This window comes from Callospermophilus lateralis, chromosome 17 (assembly GCF_048772815.1).
Source record: "Callospermophilus lateralis isolate mCalLat2 chromosome 17, mCalLat2.hap1, whole genome shotgun sequence".
In the NCBI taxonomy this organism is placed as follows: Eukaryota; Metazoa; Chordata; class Mammalia; order Rodentia; family Sciuridae; genus Callospermophilus; species Callospermophilus lateralis.
In genome coordinates, this window is record NC_135321.1 from 66,202,275 (window position 1) to 66,217,761 (window position 15,487).

A 15,487-nucleotide genomic window follows, 5' to 3' on the forward strand; every position below is an offset into this window, starting at 1 on the left:
CTTTGGAAGGAAGGTCGTGGTGAGATTCAAAGGGCTCCCGTCGGGTCCCGTCTTGGTTTCCAGGCACACGCGTGATCCTCCCACGTCACACGCCAAAAGAAACTTAAGAGTGTAAACTCAGACTTCGAAGAGCTTCTTTCTTCTGACAGCTTTGTTAGGATGTAAGTGGCACAGATGGAAGGATGGGGCTCACTATGCATCGACATCTGCACAGTCGCATGAGGCCCCTCGGCAGCCAGCAGAGGGCTTGCGCGGCACCCAGCGCCCCCACCTCTGAAGCCTTCTGGGGCCTTCTGTGTTGCCTTCTTCTCTCCTTTCTTCACCCACACGCAGCCACCCCTGCTCTGCACCCTCTTCCTGCAGGTGGGCTGGAGTTCTCTGAACGTGGGTCCAGGCACACACAGCAATGCCCCTTCTGCCCGGCCTCTTCCCTCAGCAGGATCACTCCGAGATCCCGCCAGGCTGTCAGGCTGTGTCCTCCCACTCTGCACGCCAAGTTGCTTTCCCTCCCACTGCCCCTGGGCCTCTGGCCTCCTCCCTGATGCTGGTGATCTTGGAAGCTGCTGTGGACACTGGCGTGCGAGTCTGTGTGGACCTAGGTCTGCACTCCACATGGGGGACTGCCAGGTCACAGTGTGGGTGGGTAGGGGACCTCAGAGAGCTCCGAGCCATCTGCAGAGTGGCTGGGTACGCCCATCCTCCCCCAGGTATCTGCTCAGTGGCATTTTGGATGTCGAAACCTAATAGTGTCAGAGTGCAAAATGTCCAGAAATGGTATTAGCCACGGGTGGCAGTGAAGACAGAGGCTTGCAGGTCCTGGGACACCCTATGCTAAATATCAGAAACTGAAGACAGATGGGCAGTTCTACCAGGAGTGGCCTCAGGGTGAGGCTCCATGTAGCGTTCCAGCAAGTGGAAGGTGCCTAGGACCCATGGCATAGCGTCTCCTGGGACATGGGACAGCCTCAGATAACAGGCCCTTTCCTCCTCTGCTGCTGCCCTGGACATGACAGCTCCCAAGGAGTGTGAAACTGAATGCGATGTGCTCGGTCGCAGGTCACCCTGGAGATCTGATTCATCCAGTCATCAAGCTGTGGATCGAGCATCTACCATGGAAGAAGTAGGTGTGTCTTTCTTACACTCCCCGATAGAGGGTCAATTGTTTTATCTTTTTTATTAAATTAATTTTTAAAAAAGTTTTGAGATAGTCTCACTTAGTTGTTTAGGCCTCATTAAGTTGCTGAGGATGGCCTTGAACTTGCGATCCTCCTGCCTCAGCCTTTGGAACCACTGGGATTATAGGCGTGTGCCACCACGCCCACGCCCATCAGTTGGTTTATTTTATCTTTTTAAATTTCCCAAGTGTAGTGGACCAAGACTTTCAGAAAATGTAGCAAGCAAAAACTTGAGACAGACATAGAAAATAAAATCTCATTCTTAAATTTGATTCCATAGAGAACAATGTACTCTGTCCAAACTTGGCCTCTGAGTTTCTAACTCTTCCTCTCAATGCCTGAATGTATTTCCTCACATGTCACCGCCTGGCTCTTCCACAGATGGTGGTCACCTACAGACACACCAGAGCCCCTGCAGGACCTTCGCCAGAGGCTGGGAGAGGAGAGATGGAGGGCGATGCTTGGCTACAAGTTGTCGAGATTTACCAGAAGGGACAGATGACAAAGCTCGCAGGTGCAGAGGGAGGTCAGTTCCCAGACCTGAGGCAGGGAGAGGCCCGGAGACACAGTGCTGCTGCTCCATCAGCCACAGGGAGGAGAGGAAGGGCCAGCGGCACAACGCAGGGGCGGGAGGAAGACAGCGCAGGGGCACCCTGCACACAGTTAAGGGGACAGGATTTAGGAGACATGACCAAGAGTGGTTTAACATCTGTCCGACGATGCAGGAGTAACTGTTTTATGGGTCATAACTAAATGAGCACACGGGAGACGTCTACGTCACCCCTGTATTTTGCGGGTATTCAAGCTGTATCTGGTTGGAAAGGGTGGCTTCTCATGCTCTCTTCAAAGCCTGGTGAAACGAGTGGCAGATAAAACCATGGTCCCCAGAGGCCTTTGCATCCTGATGCCTGTGCCTGTGTTATCCTGCCCAGCCAGGAGGACCACGCGGAGGAGACGAAGACACAGTGCTGGAGCAGCCAGGGGGGCAGCCACATTAAGCCGCGTCCCTGGAGGGGAAGTGACAGGGAGGTGGCAGGAGCCAGACTCTGGCCCTGATCTGCTTTGCGGGTTGTGGGATAATTGTACCTTTTCAAGATGCAGAATGCAGAGAGGCAGGGTGGCTCCAAACACTCTGGGAAGGGAGGACAGGACATCCTATGGGGCAGGGGGCTATGGTGGACAATGCACAGCCACGGCCCCAGAGGCTGGGGTGGGGCCTGGGGTCTCCAGGAGCTGAAGGGCACCTGGAGGCACTCCTCCTGTGGGATCTGTAGAGGAGGGAGGCTGAGCGAGCTCCTGGGCCTCTTTCTTCTGCAGAACTAAGAGTTCCTGGAGGCTTGGAAGACCCTGCCTGTGTGTGATGGTTTTAAACACCAGCAGATCGTCACAGCTCATCATTGGCCACCTTGGGTGTTGGATGTGGCTTACTTCTCTGACCTCAGGGTCAGAGGTGACCATGTGTTTGTAGAGAAAATACACTCATTTTAAATCAAGCAGTTGGAGTCACAGCCTTGTCACAACGGTTCTCCTCGCTGCACAAAGTCGACCGCTGGCTTCGATTTGCATCATGCTCATGACCAAGCTGCGTGGCCCCCGCTCCGTGGGGTGCAGTGGAGATGTCAGGGCTACGGGGTGTCTTCTGGGTAATAACGCTCTGTTTATGCAGTTCCACCTGAGGCTCAGGAAGAGCTGTCTTCATTCCTTTTAAAACGCTTGCCCGGCCACCATTCACTGTTACAAAGCAGCAGATCTCTCAGCACTGAACACCACAGGCCAGAGCCTGTGGTCTTCCACCTTGGAGCCAAAGCCCCCCTGCTGGAGCAACGTGGGGACCTCAGCAGCAGCTGCACAGGTTAACTGGAAGCCACAGGGGTGAAGTCATTTCCCTTTGCTTCTATTCCCACTTCCAAAAGCATCATTAGCCAGCCTGGGTGAAAGGCTGAGGACCCTGAGATGCAGTCACAGTGGTACTGTCCCTTGAGGCCTGCTCCACGGTGCCCTGTGGCTGATGCTGCAAGCCTTCTGGGAGAGCATTCCTTGGAGGCTGGCTATGCCCCTGGGTTGGACGTGGCTCCCTGGGCCCCAGGTAGGGGAGCGCCTGCTGGCTTTCATCTGTGAGGCTGGGGTGCTCCTGGGGAAGAGCAGCTTTTACGTGGCGCTCTGTGGGCTGAGCCCTACAGGACCTGGCAGCTGACATTCTGCTCGGAACAGTCTGCGAAGCTCTCCCGGATGGCCCGAGCCCCTCCTTGGCTCATGCATTAAGTGCCACCTTTGTCACAAGTACTGACCCTGGTGGAAGGTGGCAAGGACACCTAGACTGCAGTCTGAGAGCAGGACAGGGTCGAGGCAGAGGGAAGAAGGGCGCAGCAGAACTGAGGTGTGGGGCCCAGCACAGTGGGGTGAAGGCCAGTGTAGGGACGGGCAGTGGTCACCTCAGGCATCTCTGCAGCCCCTTCCCTTTGCACCAGGCTGCTTGGCACCTCCCTCGCCCGACCCCCACCTCATTCTAACCCACAGCAATAGCTGTGCTAGGCGGCAGGGTCTTGGGGCAGTGCCCCTCCCACTTCCCACCCAGTGCCAAGACTCTGCCAGGTGCTTTCCCTGCCTCAGGCTAGTTCACTCTCCACCGTGGGGTGGGCAGGCACCATCGGCCTCCCAGAGGCCAGCGTGCTCTTCAACCAGCTCAACAGCCTCTACTCCTTCCCTCATGCCTCTGATGACCACATCTCCTGCCCTCTGGCCTCCTGAGGGGCGCTCTGAGACCACGCTCCAGTTCCTCTCGGCTTCAGGGTGCACAGCCAGACCAGCACAAGGCCCCCACCTGCCCGATGGCTGAGGCCGACACTTACTCTGAGCACCCTGCTTCTGTGGATGTGGATAAAGTACAGTCAAAATACTGTGGAGCTTTCCATTCCCACTGGGGGCTTGCACCACCATTAGCAGACTCCAAACTGTGACTTTCACACCCCTGGTGCTACCCTGCCCTCCTCTGCCTGCAGCTGGTGGGCCAGCGCATGGGCCGCGGTGACCTTGTCGCAGAGGACGGGCCACACGGCCAGCTTCCGAATCTCACCTCTCGGTCACGACAGGGAGGATGAAGAACATCCAGAAGTGAATTCCAAACACAAGAATGACCTGGAAAACGACCTTGCCCAGCACTGTCTTCCGGAGGTAGAGGGCTCGGTCCACCACCATCGTTCCAAACTGAATGAGGACCATCACCAAAAACGGCCCGGGGACCTGGTCTTCGGAGAGCGAAGAGGTGATGTCCGCAGCAGCCGAGTGTTTCTGGGGAAAGACGAAAGGTGGCATTTCACGGGATGGAAAGCCACAGCTCACAGTTGGTGGCACACAGAATCCTTTGCCCGCAACCTACCCCGAAGGCCCAGAAGCCGAAGACGATGATGATGAAGTCCACGGTGTCGGCCAGGAACATGAGCACGTACACGTCGGTCACTGCGCTGTAGTCCGGGTGGATGAGGTCGTAGAAGAACTGCCGGATGGGCACATAGATCTGCAGCGTCCTGCACAACAGAGACCCCACCCCACTGTTCCAGGAGGCCCGGAAGGGAGAGGGAGCAGAGACCACCATCATCCCGCTCCTCTGCGCTCCCTCTTCTAGCTGGTCCCGCTCTGCTGCCTGGGCTGGTGGCATCCTGCCCACACAGGAGCAGTGAGCTCTCCGCCAGGCGTGGGCAGCTCTTTCTGCATGGCCCACGACCTTCTCCTGTTTGGAGCATGTGAGAGGCATGAAGACCGGGGAAGTGGGGCTGGGTTTGTGGCTGCCCACTGACTTGGACGGGCTGCATGACGCTCTGTAAACTGGTGCAACAGTCAGACCTGGCGCCAGGGTGGGGCTTGCTGCGGGAACACAGGGGGCATGCTGACGGCGGTGCCAGGCCTGCTACCTCTACATGTTAGGAGCCCCTTCAGTGCAGGGCCCTGTGCCTGCCCTGGCTCCCAGGCACTGCCCAGGCCTCTCCACCTGGCTGGTGCCCTCGCTCTGGCTGGTCTCTCGAGTTCTGCCCTGGGTGCACTGTGCCCTGGCTCTGCCTTCAGTGTGAGGTCACATGCAGGTGCGGCTGGTGTCCTGCTCTCGGGGCCTGTGTTCAGCTGGCCTCTTGCTCGCTTCCAGCCATGGCTGCTTGTGGACACCAACCCCTGCACCCACAGTGGGCAGGAGGGACCTATGCAGTCTGGGGGACCAGCTGTTCGACACCGACAGTATTGACCCTGCAGTGTGTCTTTGCAGCCCCTCCAGCCCTAAGATCACATCCCTCTCTGCACGGCTGGGTGGCATGATCGCGGCTGTGAGTGGGCACCACGAGCCCTTGAAGTCACCCACCTATTCTGTCTAGATAGAAAAAGCGTGGGTACCAGTGCACACACGGAAAGGAGCCACCCTCACCGAGAAAAGACTGCTCAAGCACGGCCACAGTCTTCCCGTCCCGTGGGAGAGGTCCCTCCTCAGCTCCTGGGCTTCCTGAGTTGCAGGAAGAGAGCACACAGCTCCTGCCCTCAAGCAGAGCACGTGCACCCCACTGTTTTGGGGTACTTACTTTTTTATGGTGAATGCTTTGGCTTTGACGAGCTGCTCCTGAAGCTTCTCCATGTAAAGTTCCCTTTTGCTTTTTTGCTTAATACTCAAAACGCTGCTGCCCTTTTGGCTGCTGTTCCGGGTGCTGGTGCTGCCTAGAGAGAACAAGGAATGAAAGAACCACCAATGGAGTGTGAAGAACGGGCTTTGTTAACAGGAGTGTCACAGAAGGCCCCGAGCCCATGTGCTGGAGGGGTGGCTCCAGTTGTCCTGAGGAAGGGATGTGCGCAGTTGCCTCATGAACACAACTGGGCAGGTAGGAGCCTGCCCTCTTACCCCTGCTTCCATGCTAAAGAAGATCCATGGGCTTTTATACCTAGTGGTGGCTCTTCCTGGGGTAGCTGTTTAATCTCCGTCCCAGGAGGAAACACATTGGACAAACAGTGGTTATTGTGCCAACTAGAGTCCCAGGTTGTGTTTTTTTCCAGATGGAAACCCTAACTCATACCCTTTTTCAAATCCTAATTTCTCCAAATGTAAAACAAATATGACTCATCTGTCAGGTGGAGCAAGCTCTGCAGATCATCACACCGAGCTGCAGACATGAGCCCTGGGCACAGTGGCCTGGCTCCTCCAGGAGTGTGTTGCTAAAAGTCCCCATTAAGAGAACACAAACACAACTTCACAACAGGCTGTGGTTCCTGGCTCCCTCCTGGCACTCTGGACGTGCTCAGAGGCATTTGTATGTACGAGGCACAAATGATCAAGTGCCTGACCCGTCCTGGGTATCAGGCAGAGTGCTGGCCCCTGGGCACCGCTATCTGAAGTCCTTGATCCTGGGAGGAGTCAGATGCTCTGGGCCATGAGGTCACACAGCTGCGGAGGCGGGGACTTGACCTTGGGCCTGTCTGATTTCAGAGTCCTCTTTTCATATTATGAGGTGTTTGTTGATAACATCTGACAAACCCCCACCTAGACCAGAGGAGGATGGGGGATCCGCCTCGCGACAGATACCTCTTTTGGACCTATCGGAAGAGAAGCTGGACCCTGGGGAGATTTGGGGGCTGCTGCCGCAGCGTTTCCTCCGGATGGTGGTGGGCTGCTCCGGGAAGGTCACGTGCACGGATTCCACCGAGGCAGCCAGGTTGATGGACTTGAGAGAGTCAGAGGAGTCCCTCCTGCCATGGCTGAAGGAGGGCTCGTCATCTGACTCCTCCTGGTCGCCACCGTCCACGATGTCGTCTTCGTCCCACAGGCCATGGCACTGAGGAAGCAGAAAAGTGACGACTGAGGTCTCAGCTGCAGGAGGGACGCTGGCTCCCTGTCCTGCAGCACTGTGCCTCGCGACCAGAAAACCAAGGGAGGGTCCAAGAAAGCTCGCCAGCTGGACCTGCGCGAGTCCTGGGAGAAGGGCAGCTGTGTGTCCACCACAGGTCTGGCTCGGACACTGGGGGGGCGGCAGGGAAGCTTGGCAGGTGAGCAGGACAAAACGGCAGTCACTCGACTTTCCCCATGAGCAAAAGGCTTCCCAGAACCCACCTGTGCTCACAGCAGCATCTGAAGCAACACACACACACACACACACACACACACACACACACACACACCCTGTCACTGTCACCGGCTCAGACCCACCAGCCTGTGTTCACCAAACATCTGCACCTGGAGAAGGACGCCACCCTCTCCCCCACTGCCTGGTGGGAGGAGATGCCTGGCTCCCAGGGATGAGTGAAAGCAAAGCTGCTAAGATTCTGCTCAAACCGCCTGGTTCAGCCAGGGGCTGTGGCGCAGGCCTGTAATTGCAGCAGCTCGGGAGACTGAGGCAGGACGAATACAAGTTCAAAGCCAGCCTCAGCAACTTAGTGTGGCACTAAGCATCTTATTTTCTAATAAAAAATAAAAAGGGCTGGGGACATGGCTCTGTGGTCAAGCACCCCTGGGTGCAGTCCCTGGCCCTGGGGGTGATCAGCAATGGCGACCTCCTGCGCGGCCTGGCTTCTGCTTCCAGGCAGGGACACGGACTGCAGAGCAGGAGCGAGGAGTGCAGCGGGAGCTGGGGAGCCGGGCTGAGCAGGTGCTGCTAGGGCAGGCCCAGCAGGTGTGCACCTGCCTGTGGGGCGTGCCAGGAGCCAGAGCTTCCTCAGCACCTGATCACATGGCCAGTGCTGCTCCCCAGACCTGGGGTCCCTCCTCCCAGGTCAAGTGGCCGCTCACCAGGGGGAACGTTCTATGACAAGAAACCACCCAACAAAAGCAACGCTGCTACAAGGTGGTGGTAGGAGGTGGCCGAGACTGCCCCGGACCAGACCCAGGCCTTCCAACGTCCAGCTGGAACGAGGGGTGACATTTACGGTACGGTACGGGCTTTAAGACACAGCACACTACTCAAGCCAGGCCCACGGCGGGACCAGTCGCGACACGTCCCACCCAGGGTAGGCATGTGGGGAGAACGTCTTCCAGAGTTACTACAAGTTCCCTCACCAACAGGCTTGGGAAGAAATGTCCATGGATGGACACAACTGCAGCTCATTCTTACAGAGGAGCACACACGGGCACATCCTCCATGACTGGGCTCCACTGCCCTGATGCCCAGGTTCCCAGGAACACGGAGGGGCCGCTGTGAGCAGGCTGAGCCCAGCCGAGGACCAGATGCCTACCTTCAAAATGGAGCGATGGAAGAAGAGAGCCAGGAGCTGGATGAGGTCGTACAGAACGTAGCCCTCCTTCTTCTCTACGCCGATGATGTTTGGGGGGTGGTAGGGCTTGTCCTTGTACAACTCCACATTCTTGTTCCAGGGGAAGAAGCCGAACTGGAAGAAGTACTTGACTACGATGGCCACCTGTACAGAGGGAGAGGGCTCAGGATGTTGACCCTTTCAGGGATGGGCACACATGGAGGAAGGGCACCCACATGGTTCCAGTGGCAGGGATCACATGGAATGTGACCAGGTCAGCCTCACAGCCACTGAGGCTCCCCATCCTGGATTCAGCAAGGCCACCTGACGGCCCACACTGCTGCCCAAACCATTCTTCACCTCCTCTGTGTCTGAGGACCTGGCTCTTATGCTGAGTTAGATATTTACAGAATTATTCAGTTATTAGAATCTGGTATTTATAAATGAGTTGAATTGAAACATCTATATCTTCACATGTTATGTATTGCTTTGATTTCTAATCCTTATGACATAGTTTTTTATTAAAACCTATTTAAAAACTTTCTGAGTCTGGCTTATTCTGCAGCTTTGGTGAATGGTTCTCACCCTCCTTGGCATCTCTGTTGGCCATGTGCGTCTGTCTGTCACTGAAAAGCAGGACACAACGATTGCTCTCTGCTTGTCTGTGCCTCCGTTTGCCTACCACTGGTCTCAGTGCTCGACACTGGTTCAGACTGTGGAGTGAACGGGCGTCAGCTTCATTTCCCATTCATGTCACTCCTCAGTGTGACAGAAAACGGACAGTCCCACCTCACAAGTAGCTCCTGGGTTGAGACCGGGGTCTGACAGATGCCCTCAGGGTGGAGCGGTCAGAGGGGATCCCTCCCTGAGAAGCCTGGTGAGTGTTCGAGAATGAAGCAAGGCTTGGTGCCCAGGTCAGTCAAGGTCGCGGGGTGCACCCGTCTCTGCATTCTGAAGGAATTAGGACTTGGGTTATCGATGCTCTAAACTGGACACTTCTGAGATGTCGTTAGGGTTAGATAGGAGGTGTCCCCCGAGAGTTCACGGATGAGACCAGGCAAAGCTGTTAGGAGGTAAAATCATCAGATCACGAGAGCTGTGACCTGCACAGTGGCTTACTCCCCCATAGATTAACTGGGTGGTGACAGCAGGCAGGTGCGGTGTGGCTAGAGGAGGTGGGTCTCTGGGGGTGTGCCTTTGGGGTTCATGTTTTGCATCCCTGGGGAGCAGAGCTCTCTTACTCTTCTCTCCTGTCCTGAGCTTCTCTTCCCACCACACCCTCCTGCATGATGCTCTGTGTCACCTCAGGCCCAGAGCCATGGAGCCGGCCAGCCCAGGACCTGAACCTCTGCAGCTTTGGTGTATGGTTCTCACCCTCCCGGCCAGCCAGGACCTGAACCTTTGAAACCATGAACCCAAAGGTACTTTTCCTCCTCTACATTGTTCTTGCCAGGTATTTTGGTCACAGCAAGGAAAAGCTGACTAAAATAGATGTCTCACTTACTATATGACCTTGTTTTAACTTGATGGCTGAATTACTTGTTAACCTACAAGGTGTCCAAGCTCTGCCCACACTTGAAGAAGCAGTTCCAGGGCTACTGGAAGTGAGAGTCAGGGAGGAAAACCAAACTTCTTCATAAACCCAAGAACACGAGGATGTGGGGCATGAGGCGGTCTGACATCTTCCCTGTGGCCTCTGTATTTACAGAATGGGGCAGGACAGGAATTGGACAACTGAGTGGGCAGATGGCCTCTTGTCCCTCACGCGGAAGGAGAGCATGCTGGCAGCTCACCCCCTTGGCCCTCCGACTGCTGTGTGCTCAGAGGGTTCTGTGGGGTGTGTGGAGATTGACTTTGGGTATGAAAATGGGGGCGGCACATGCTACATCCAGCCAGAGCCACTCTGTCTCTCTGCCCAGCGGTGGTCAGTGTCCCTGGGCACCAGCCGGCAGCAGGCCCTCAGCTTGGTTCTGCTGTGAGAGTGGTTAATGCCACAGGTCTGGAACCAGCTCCAAGAGCCTCCCTGGCTCTCTCCAGTGGGTATGGTGGCCTCACTGCTCAGTCTTGCCCACGCTGTTTCCTCGTCTGCTAAGGGGAGGGACACCAGCACCTTCCTTGTGTGAGGAGTGGAAAGACACGCAGCCCTGCCAGGGCTAGGTAACTGTCAGTGACCATCGTTGTGACCAGTCTGCACTGACCTACCTCGGTGTAGACAATGGCCATCATCCAGAACCGTCGGCTGGGCCTGGGCACCGACAGCATGGCCCAGAGGAAGATCAGAATGGGCAGCAAGAGGGTGATCATGGAGGCAGAGACCATGTGGTTGAGGATGATCACGAAGTAGCACACCATTTCTGAGCGGGCCACCAGAGTGTTGTACATGGCGTAGAAGAGCAGCAGGAACCGGGGCTGGCCCACGTAGAACCTCTCGGACTCTTCCAGCTCATCATCATGGAACATCCTGTTAAAACAAACCCCGTGCTCACATCTGCCTCCAGTTTCTCCAAAACACTTACGTTCATTGAACAGGATCCTTCCTGCAGCGCCCCCTACCCAGCTTCCTGGGGCCTATAGTTTGTTTGGAGAAAACCTAACACAGGTTGAGTATCCTGTATTTAAAAAGCTCAGGATTGGAAATGTTTTGGATTTTGAATTTCTTTTTTTCAGATTTTGGAATATCCACATACAAAATGAGATATTGTAAGGTTGGAACCCAATTCTAAATATGAAATTTACTTCTGTGTCATATAATGTCTTATCCATATAGCCTGCAGGTAATTTTATACAATATTTTCAATAATTTCTGGGCATGAAACAAAGTTTCATGGCATGAAATCAAGCACTTCCCACGTCATGTCAGTGCTCAGAAGTTCTAGATTTCAGAGCATGCTGGATTGGCGAGGGACGCTCAGCCTGCAGTAGGCTTTCCACAGCGGGGAACGTCTCTGGGAGGTGTTTGTGGAGGATGAGGTGCAGGGGTCCTGGCATGTGTACTGGCTCTCGGGGTCTAGGAGAGCTTTCCTCCGCACCCAGCTAAGCAGGTGTGGAGCTGGCCTGGGCCTGGGCTGCCCTTACTTGTTCAGCAGCAGCTCGCTGGCCGTCAGCTCATGGGTCAGGGGCGGCAGGATGCTGGACTCCAGCTTGTCGGTGCGGCTATCATCAGGGCTGACCATCATGTGGTTCTTGCCCCCAGAGTCATCCTGTGAGCCGAAGGACAGGTGCTCGAAGCTCACAGCTTTGCTGTAGGAGGGCGGGGCCTCCACGTCACCCTCATCGGTGGAGAACTGCGGACACTCCTCCTCAGGAGTGAGGCCGGCCTCCTCGGGGCCCAGATCACACTCAGCTTCCTCCTCCTCTTCTTCCTCCTCCTCCTGGGTGTCCCCAAGCTGGAGCTCGAGCTCGGGCACAGGGCCTACCACCTCCTCCTCTGCCTCGGCCTCCACTTCCTCTATGGTTTCCGTGGTCCCCTGGCGCGAGTATAGCATGGTGCACTGCGTGGGCTCACTGTCAGGAGACAGGGGATGGGCGCAGAACCCTGCCTGAGCACCCAGCCCCCTCAGGATCTCTCCACGTGCTCAAGACACCTCAGAACGCCCAAGCAAAAGCATCAAGGCATGTGAGCAGCTCAGACCCCGCCTCCCTGATTCCCCCTGCTCACTTCCCCAGGACCCTGGCTCCTGATACGATGCACAGGGGTCTCATGATGCCAAGGAGGATGTGGGCACACACGTCGTTCAGAAGCAGAAGCACGTCACATGGCCCTCCAGGAGCAAAACCCACCTACGCACAGGTCCTGAAACAGCCTGGAGAATCAGAGGCACAAGCTCTGGTGCATACTTCCAAATCAAGACTGCTCGGCACACCTACCTTCAGCGTCTTTGAAGACGAGCAGAAGAGTGTGTGGGGAGGAGAAACCATGCCGGTTTTGTGGTGTGGGTTTGGACCAAGATGTGTTCTATTCAGTCCTACAAAAGGGACCCACCCAGATCCAAGGAGGATGACTTGATAAATATTGGCTGAACTAAAAAAAAGTCACCCTTTTTTTGGCTTTTCCTCCTCGTTTCCCGCTCCTGTGCCTTTCCCTAATCAGTGCGTAGCTCATTCGACGACACTTCTACCAGCCTGCAGCCCACAGCCCTTTCTCACTGAGCTCCTGTTCTGACGTCCGCCATTTTCTCTTGCCACAGTGCGCTCCCTCCCGGCCGTCTGCTGTGCCCAGGGCGTGCTCCTGCTCTCCCTGCAGCACCCCAGCTTCCTTCTCCTACCACCTCCTCCTCTCCTATCCTTTTCAGAAGCTGCTCTAGTCACAGTGTCAGTCCCTCCTTTTGCTGCCCTGCACTTTCCTCTTAGATCCTTCTCCCCTAACTCCCCGTAGGTGTGTGCAGGGAGGTTAGAAATGGAAGGAGAGCAGCCACACCCACCACGTGAGTGGCACACCTTCCATGACTGCCTTCCCCGACACGGGCAGCTGCCAGAGGGGCCGCACTTGTCTGGATATTTGGAGCCTGGAGGATGTGCTCCTTCCCGCTCTGCAGACACACCCTAACTGCCCACCATGCGAGGGCAGGCTGCTTCCTCCAACGCTGAGGAGCTCAAATGCAAAGACTATCTGTTTAGACGTGTCCATGAGTGACGAATGGTCCTGGCATAGCCCTTCCTGGCATCCTGTGACCCAAGAACCCCAAAGTCTGCTCAGGTGTTCAGTCCCCCAGGGCTCTGGCCTTAAAGGACCGCATCAGGTAGAAGGTTCCTGGACTGTCAGGCCCACCAGGATTTTTACTAAGACTTACCTCAGTTAGATACAGCCTCCTAGGAAGGCCATGACATTGACCCCTCACCCAGGTCTCATTTGCAGTGTGACTGTAAGCCAGTGGAAGCACAGTGGTCTGGGGTCATGTCTGGGCCCGAGGGACTGAGGGCACTCCAGGACTCAAGGGACCGGAAGGCCCGCAGAACTTGCATCTGCAGAGACGTCCCAAGCAGGAAGGCATTGCTGTCAACGCCAGGGCCTGTTCTCTGCTGCATCGTGTCAAGATACAGGGCTGCAGCAAAAGGTGGCGCCTCTCTGATTTGCCCCACAAGCTGCCAGGGTGAAGTTCATTTTGAACTGGGTTATGTTCATCTCAGGATAAACAAACAGTGGCTGATCTCCCTGCCGACCACTTAAGGCATTTCAAAGAAGGAGTTCTGGGTGCATGCAGATAATTTCATTCCTCAATGATTATTGTTTTAAGGGCAGGACTTAGTGATGAAACAAGCCAGGAGTAATTTTTTCCAAATAAAACAAATTATAGTCTACAAAGGTGATATATTTTACAGCATAATCACATTCTTTCCCAAAGCCAATGGTAAGATGTATTCTGACTTTTATGTTAATTATGCAAATAAAACAGATTTATTCTGTATCAACTTAAAATGACCATAGATCCCAGAGTTTTCATATTTTTTCCTGCTGTATGTATTTTTTTTTAATCATGAGAAAAATGTTTTCTTCCTACTCCACGAGGACCGTATATAAAAGCTCTAAATCGAATGTAGGGAATATGATTATGTCTTTGGAAATGGAAAGTGTGAAATGCTTAAAAAATGCAAGATAATGTTGGCAATCAGGAATGTCAAGAAATTCCTAACAGACAAAAACTAGGGAGCAGTGAGCATCATGGAAAGCTGTCCTGGGACCAGGATGCCTCTGAGGGCCGTGGCCATGCTCTGTCAGACATGCAAGTTCTTAAAAGAAAGACGAGGTGCATCCGAGGACTCGGGGCCACGCGTAGGGGAGGTGACAGACCAGGAGGAAGCATGCACGAGGTGAGCACCTGGATGCTAAGCTGCCACTGTCAGCTGACGAGGAGGACATGTCCATGCTGAGCATTTTACGGAGCCTAGGCCGAGCGCGCTCGCTCGTTTTAGGAACAGCATCTGGTCCGTCTAAATCATCAAGGGTGGACTGCCTTGAGAACAGCATGGTGGCTTCAGTGTAGCAGCTAGCAGCGCAAACAGTCACAGAAACACAGAGTTAACACGCCAGTGTGCTCCAGGTCCACCCGGCTCACCGGCCCACGCATGGCCATGCAGTGACCACACGGACACCAGCACCAACCACCCAGGCAGGGAGGACCTGTGCCTGGCAGACATGAAACACAGGAGACCCCAGTTAAAGACACGTTGGTGGTGAGGAAGTCCCAGGGGCACTCTCTGGTGGGACAGGGAAACGGAACAAAGACAAGTCCCAACAGTTCTTTCAAAGAGCATAATTTACATAATGAAAACTTGGCAATGGAGTTGTTCTTAAAATCAAAGAAAATATATTTTATTTGGAATCATTATCCTGAGTTCTTTGAGAGGATTGATTAATCTAATTGCATGAGTAGAAATAACTGCTCATACAATTTGCATAGAAGATTTTAATTTTTTAAAAAAATGCAGTCTCCAAAATGAGAAAGAGAAGCTCAGGAACGACATAACCAACTGAATTTTCCACCCTGTTTTCTGAGTGACATTCAGTTCAGCCAAACTAAACGCCTTGGGTGATGTTGGCTTTATATCCACCTGGACACCAACCAACATCAAAATAAAATCAAATGCTACAAAGAAACCAACAAAGAAGTTCCAGCAATGCCAGGTCCATTTTGTCTGTTAATGATTCGTTTTGCCTAGTTTTTATTCTGGATCATGCCTGGGCCTGGGTGGAGGCCACTGCTACACTCATCCCTGGTGCCCTGGGACAGCACTGGGCAGGGCAAAGCAGGGCCTCCACCTGCAGGCACACAGCAGGCTCCCGGGGGGTTTCAGATGATGCTGCCCCCTGCATACAGGGGGATGCTTGTCAGAGTGTTGCTAACGTGACTTACAGGGATTTAAGGTAATGCTTTACTCTGGGAAGGTGGGCGGTACCCAATCTGACAAGTCAGCTGTTCAGAGTCAGCTTGTGGTTTTACATCTGGATTGGAAGAAAACCATGAGGCTCCAGCCAAGGAAATGTGAACTCCTCAGTGAGGCTTCACGCTGGCCACCTACTGTATGCGCACATTGAAAATAGGACATCAGAGCAGGAGCCTTGGAGGTGGAAGGGCCACACTGACAGGGCGAGGCCAGGGCCT

The 15,487-nt window shown here is 54.6% G+C and overlaps 1 protein-coding gene across 1 annotated transcript in view; it reads right to left on the bottom strand.

The window, feature by feature from the left end:
- Piezo2 (piezo type mechanosensitive ion channel component 2) overlaps positions 1 to 15,487 on the bottom strand; it is a 272,462-nt gene that overhangs the window by 16,080 nt on the left and 240,895 nt on the right. The window contains exons 40-47 of the mRNA XM_077105628.1: positions 14,204 to 14,371; positions 11,463 to 11,891; positions 10,590 to 10,848; positions 8,370 to 8,552; positions 6,727 to 6,976; positions 5,735 to 5,867; positions 4,552 to 4,699; positions 4,249 to 4,463 (exon numbers count right to left, since the gene is read on the bottom strand). Of these exons, the coding sequence (XP_076961743.1) occupies positions 4,249 to 4,463; positions 4,552 to 4,699; positions 5,735 to 5,867; positions 6,727 to 6,976; positions 8,370 to 8,552; positions 10,590 to 10,848; positions 11,463 to 11,891; positions 14,204 to 14,371 (1,785 nt within the window). The remainder of the gene's footprint in view (positions 1 to 4,248; positions 4,464 to 4,551; positions 4,700 to 5,734; positions 5,868 to 6,726; positions 6,977 to 8,369; positions 8,553 to 10,589; positions 10,849 to 11,462; positions 11,892 to 14,203; positions 14,372 to 15,487) is intronic.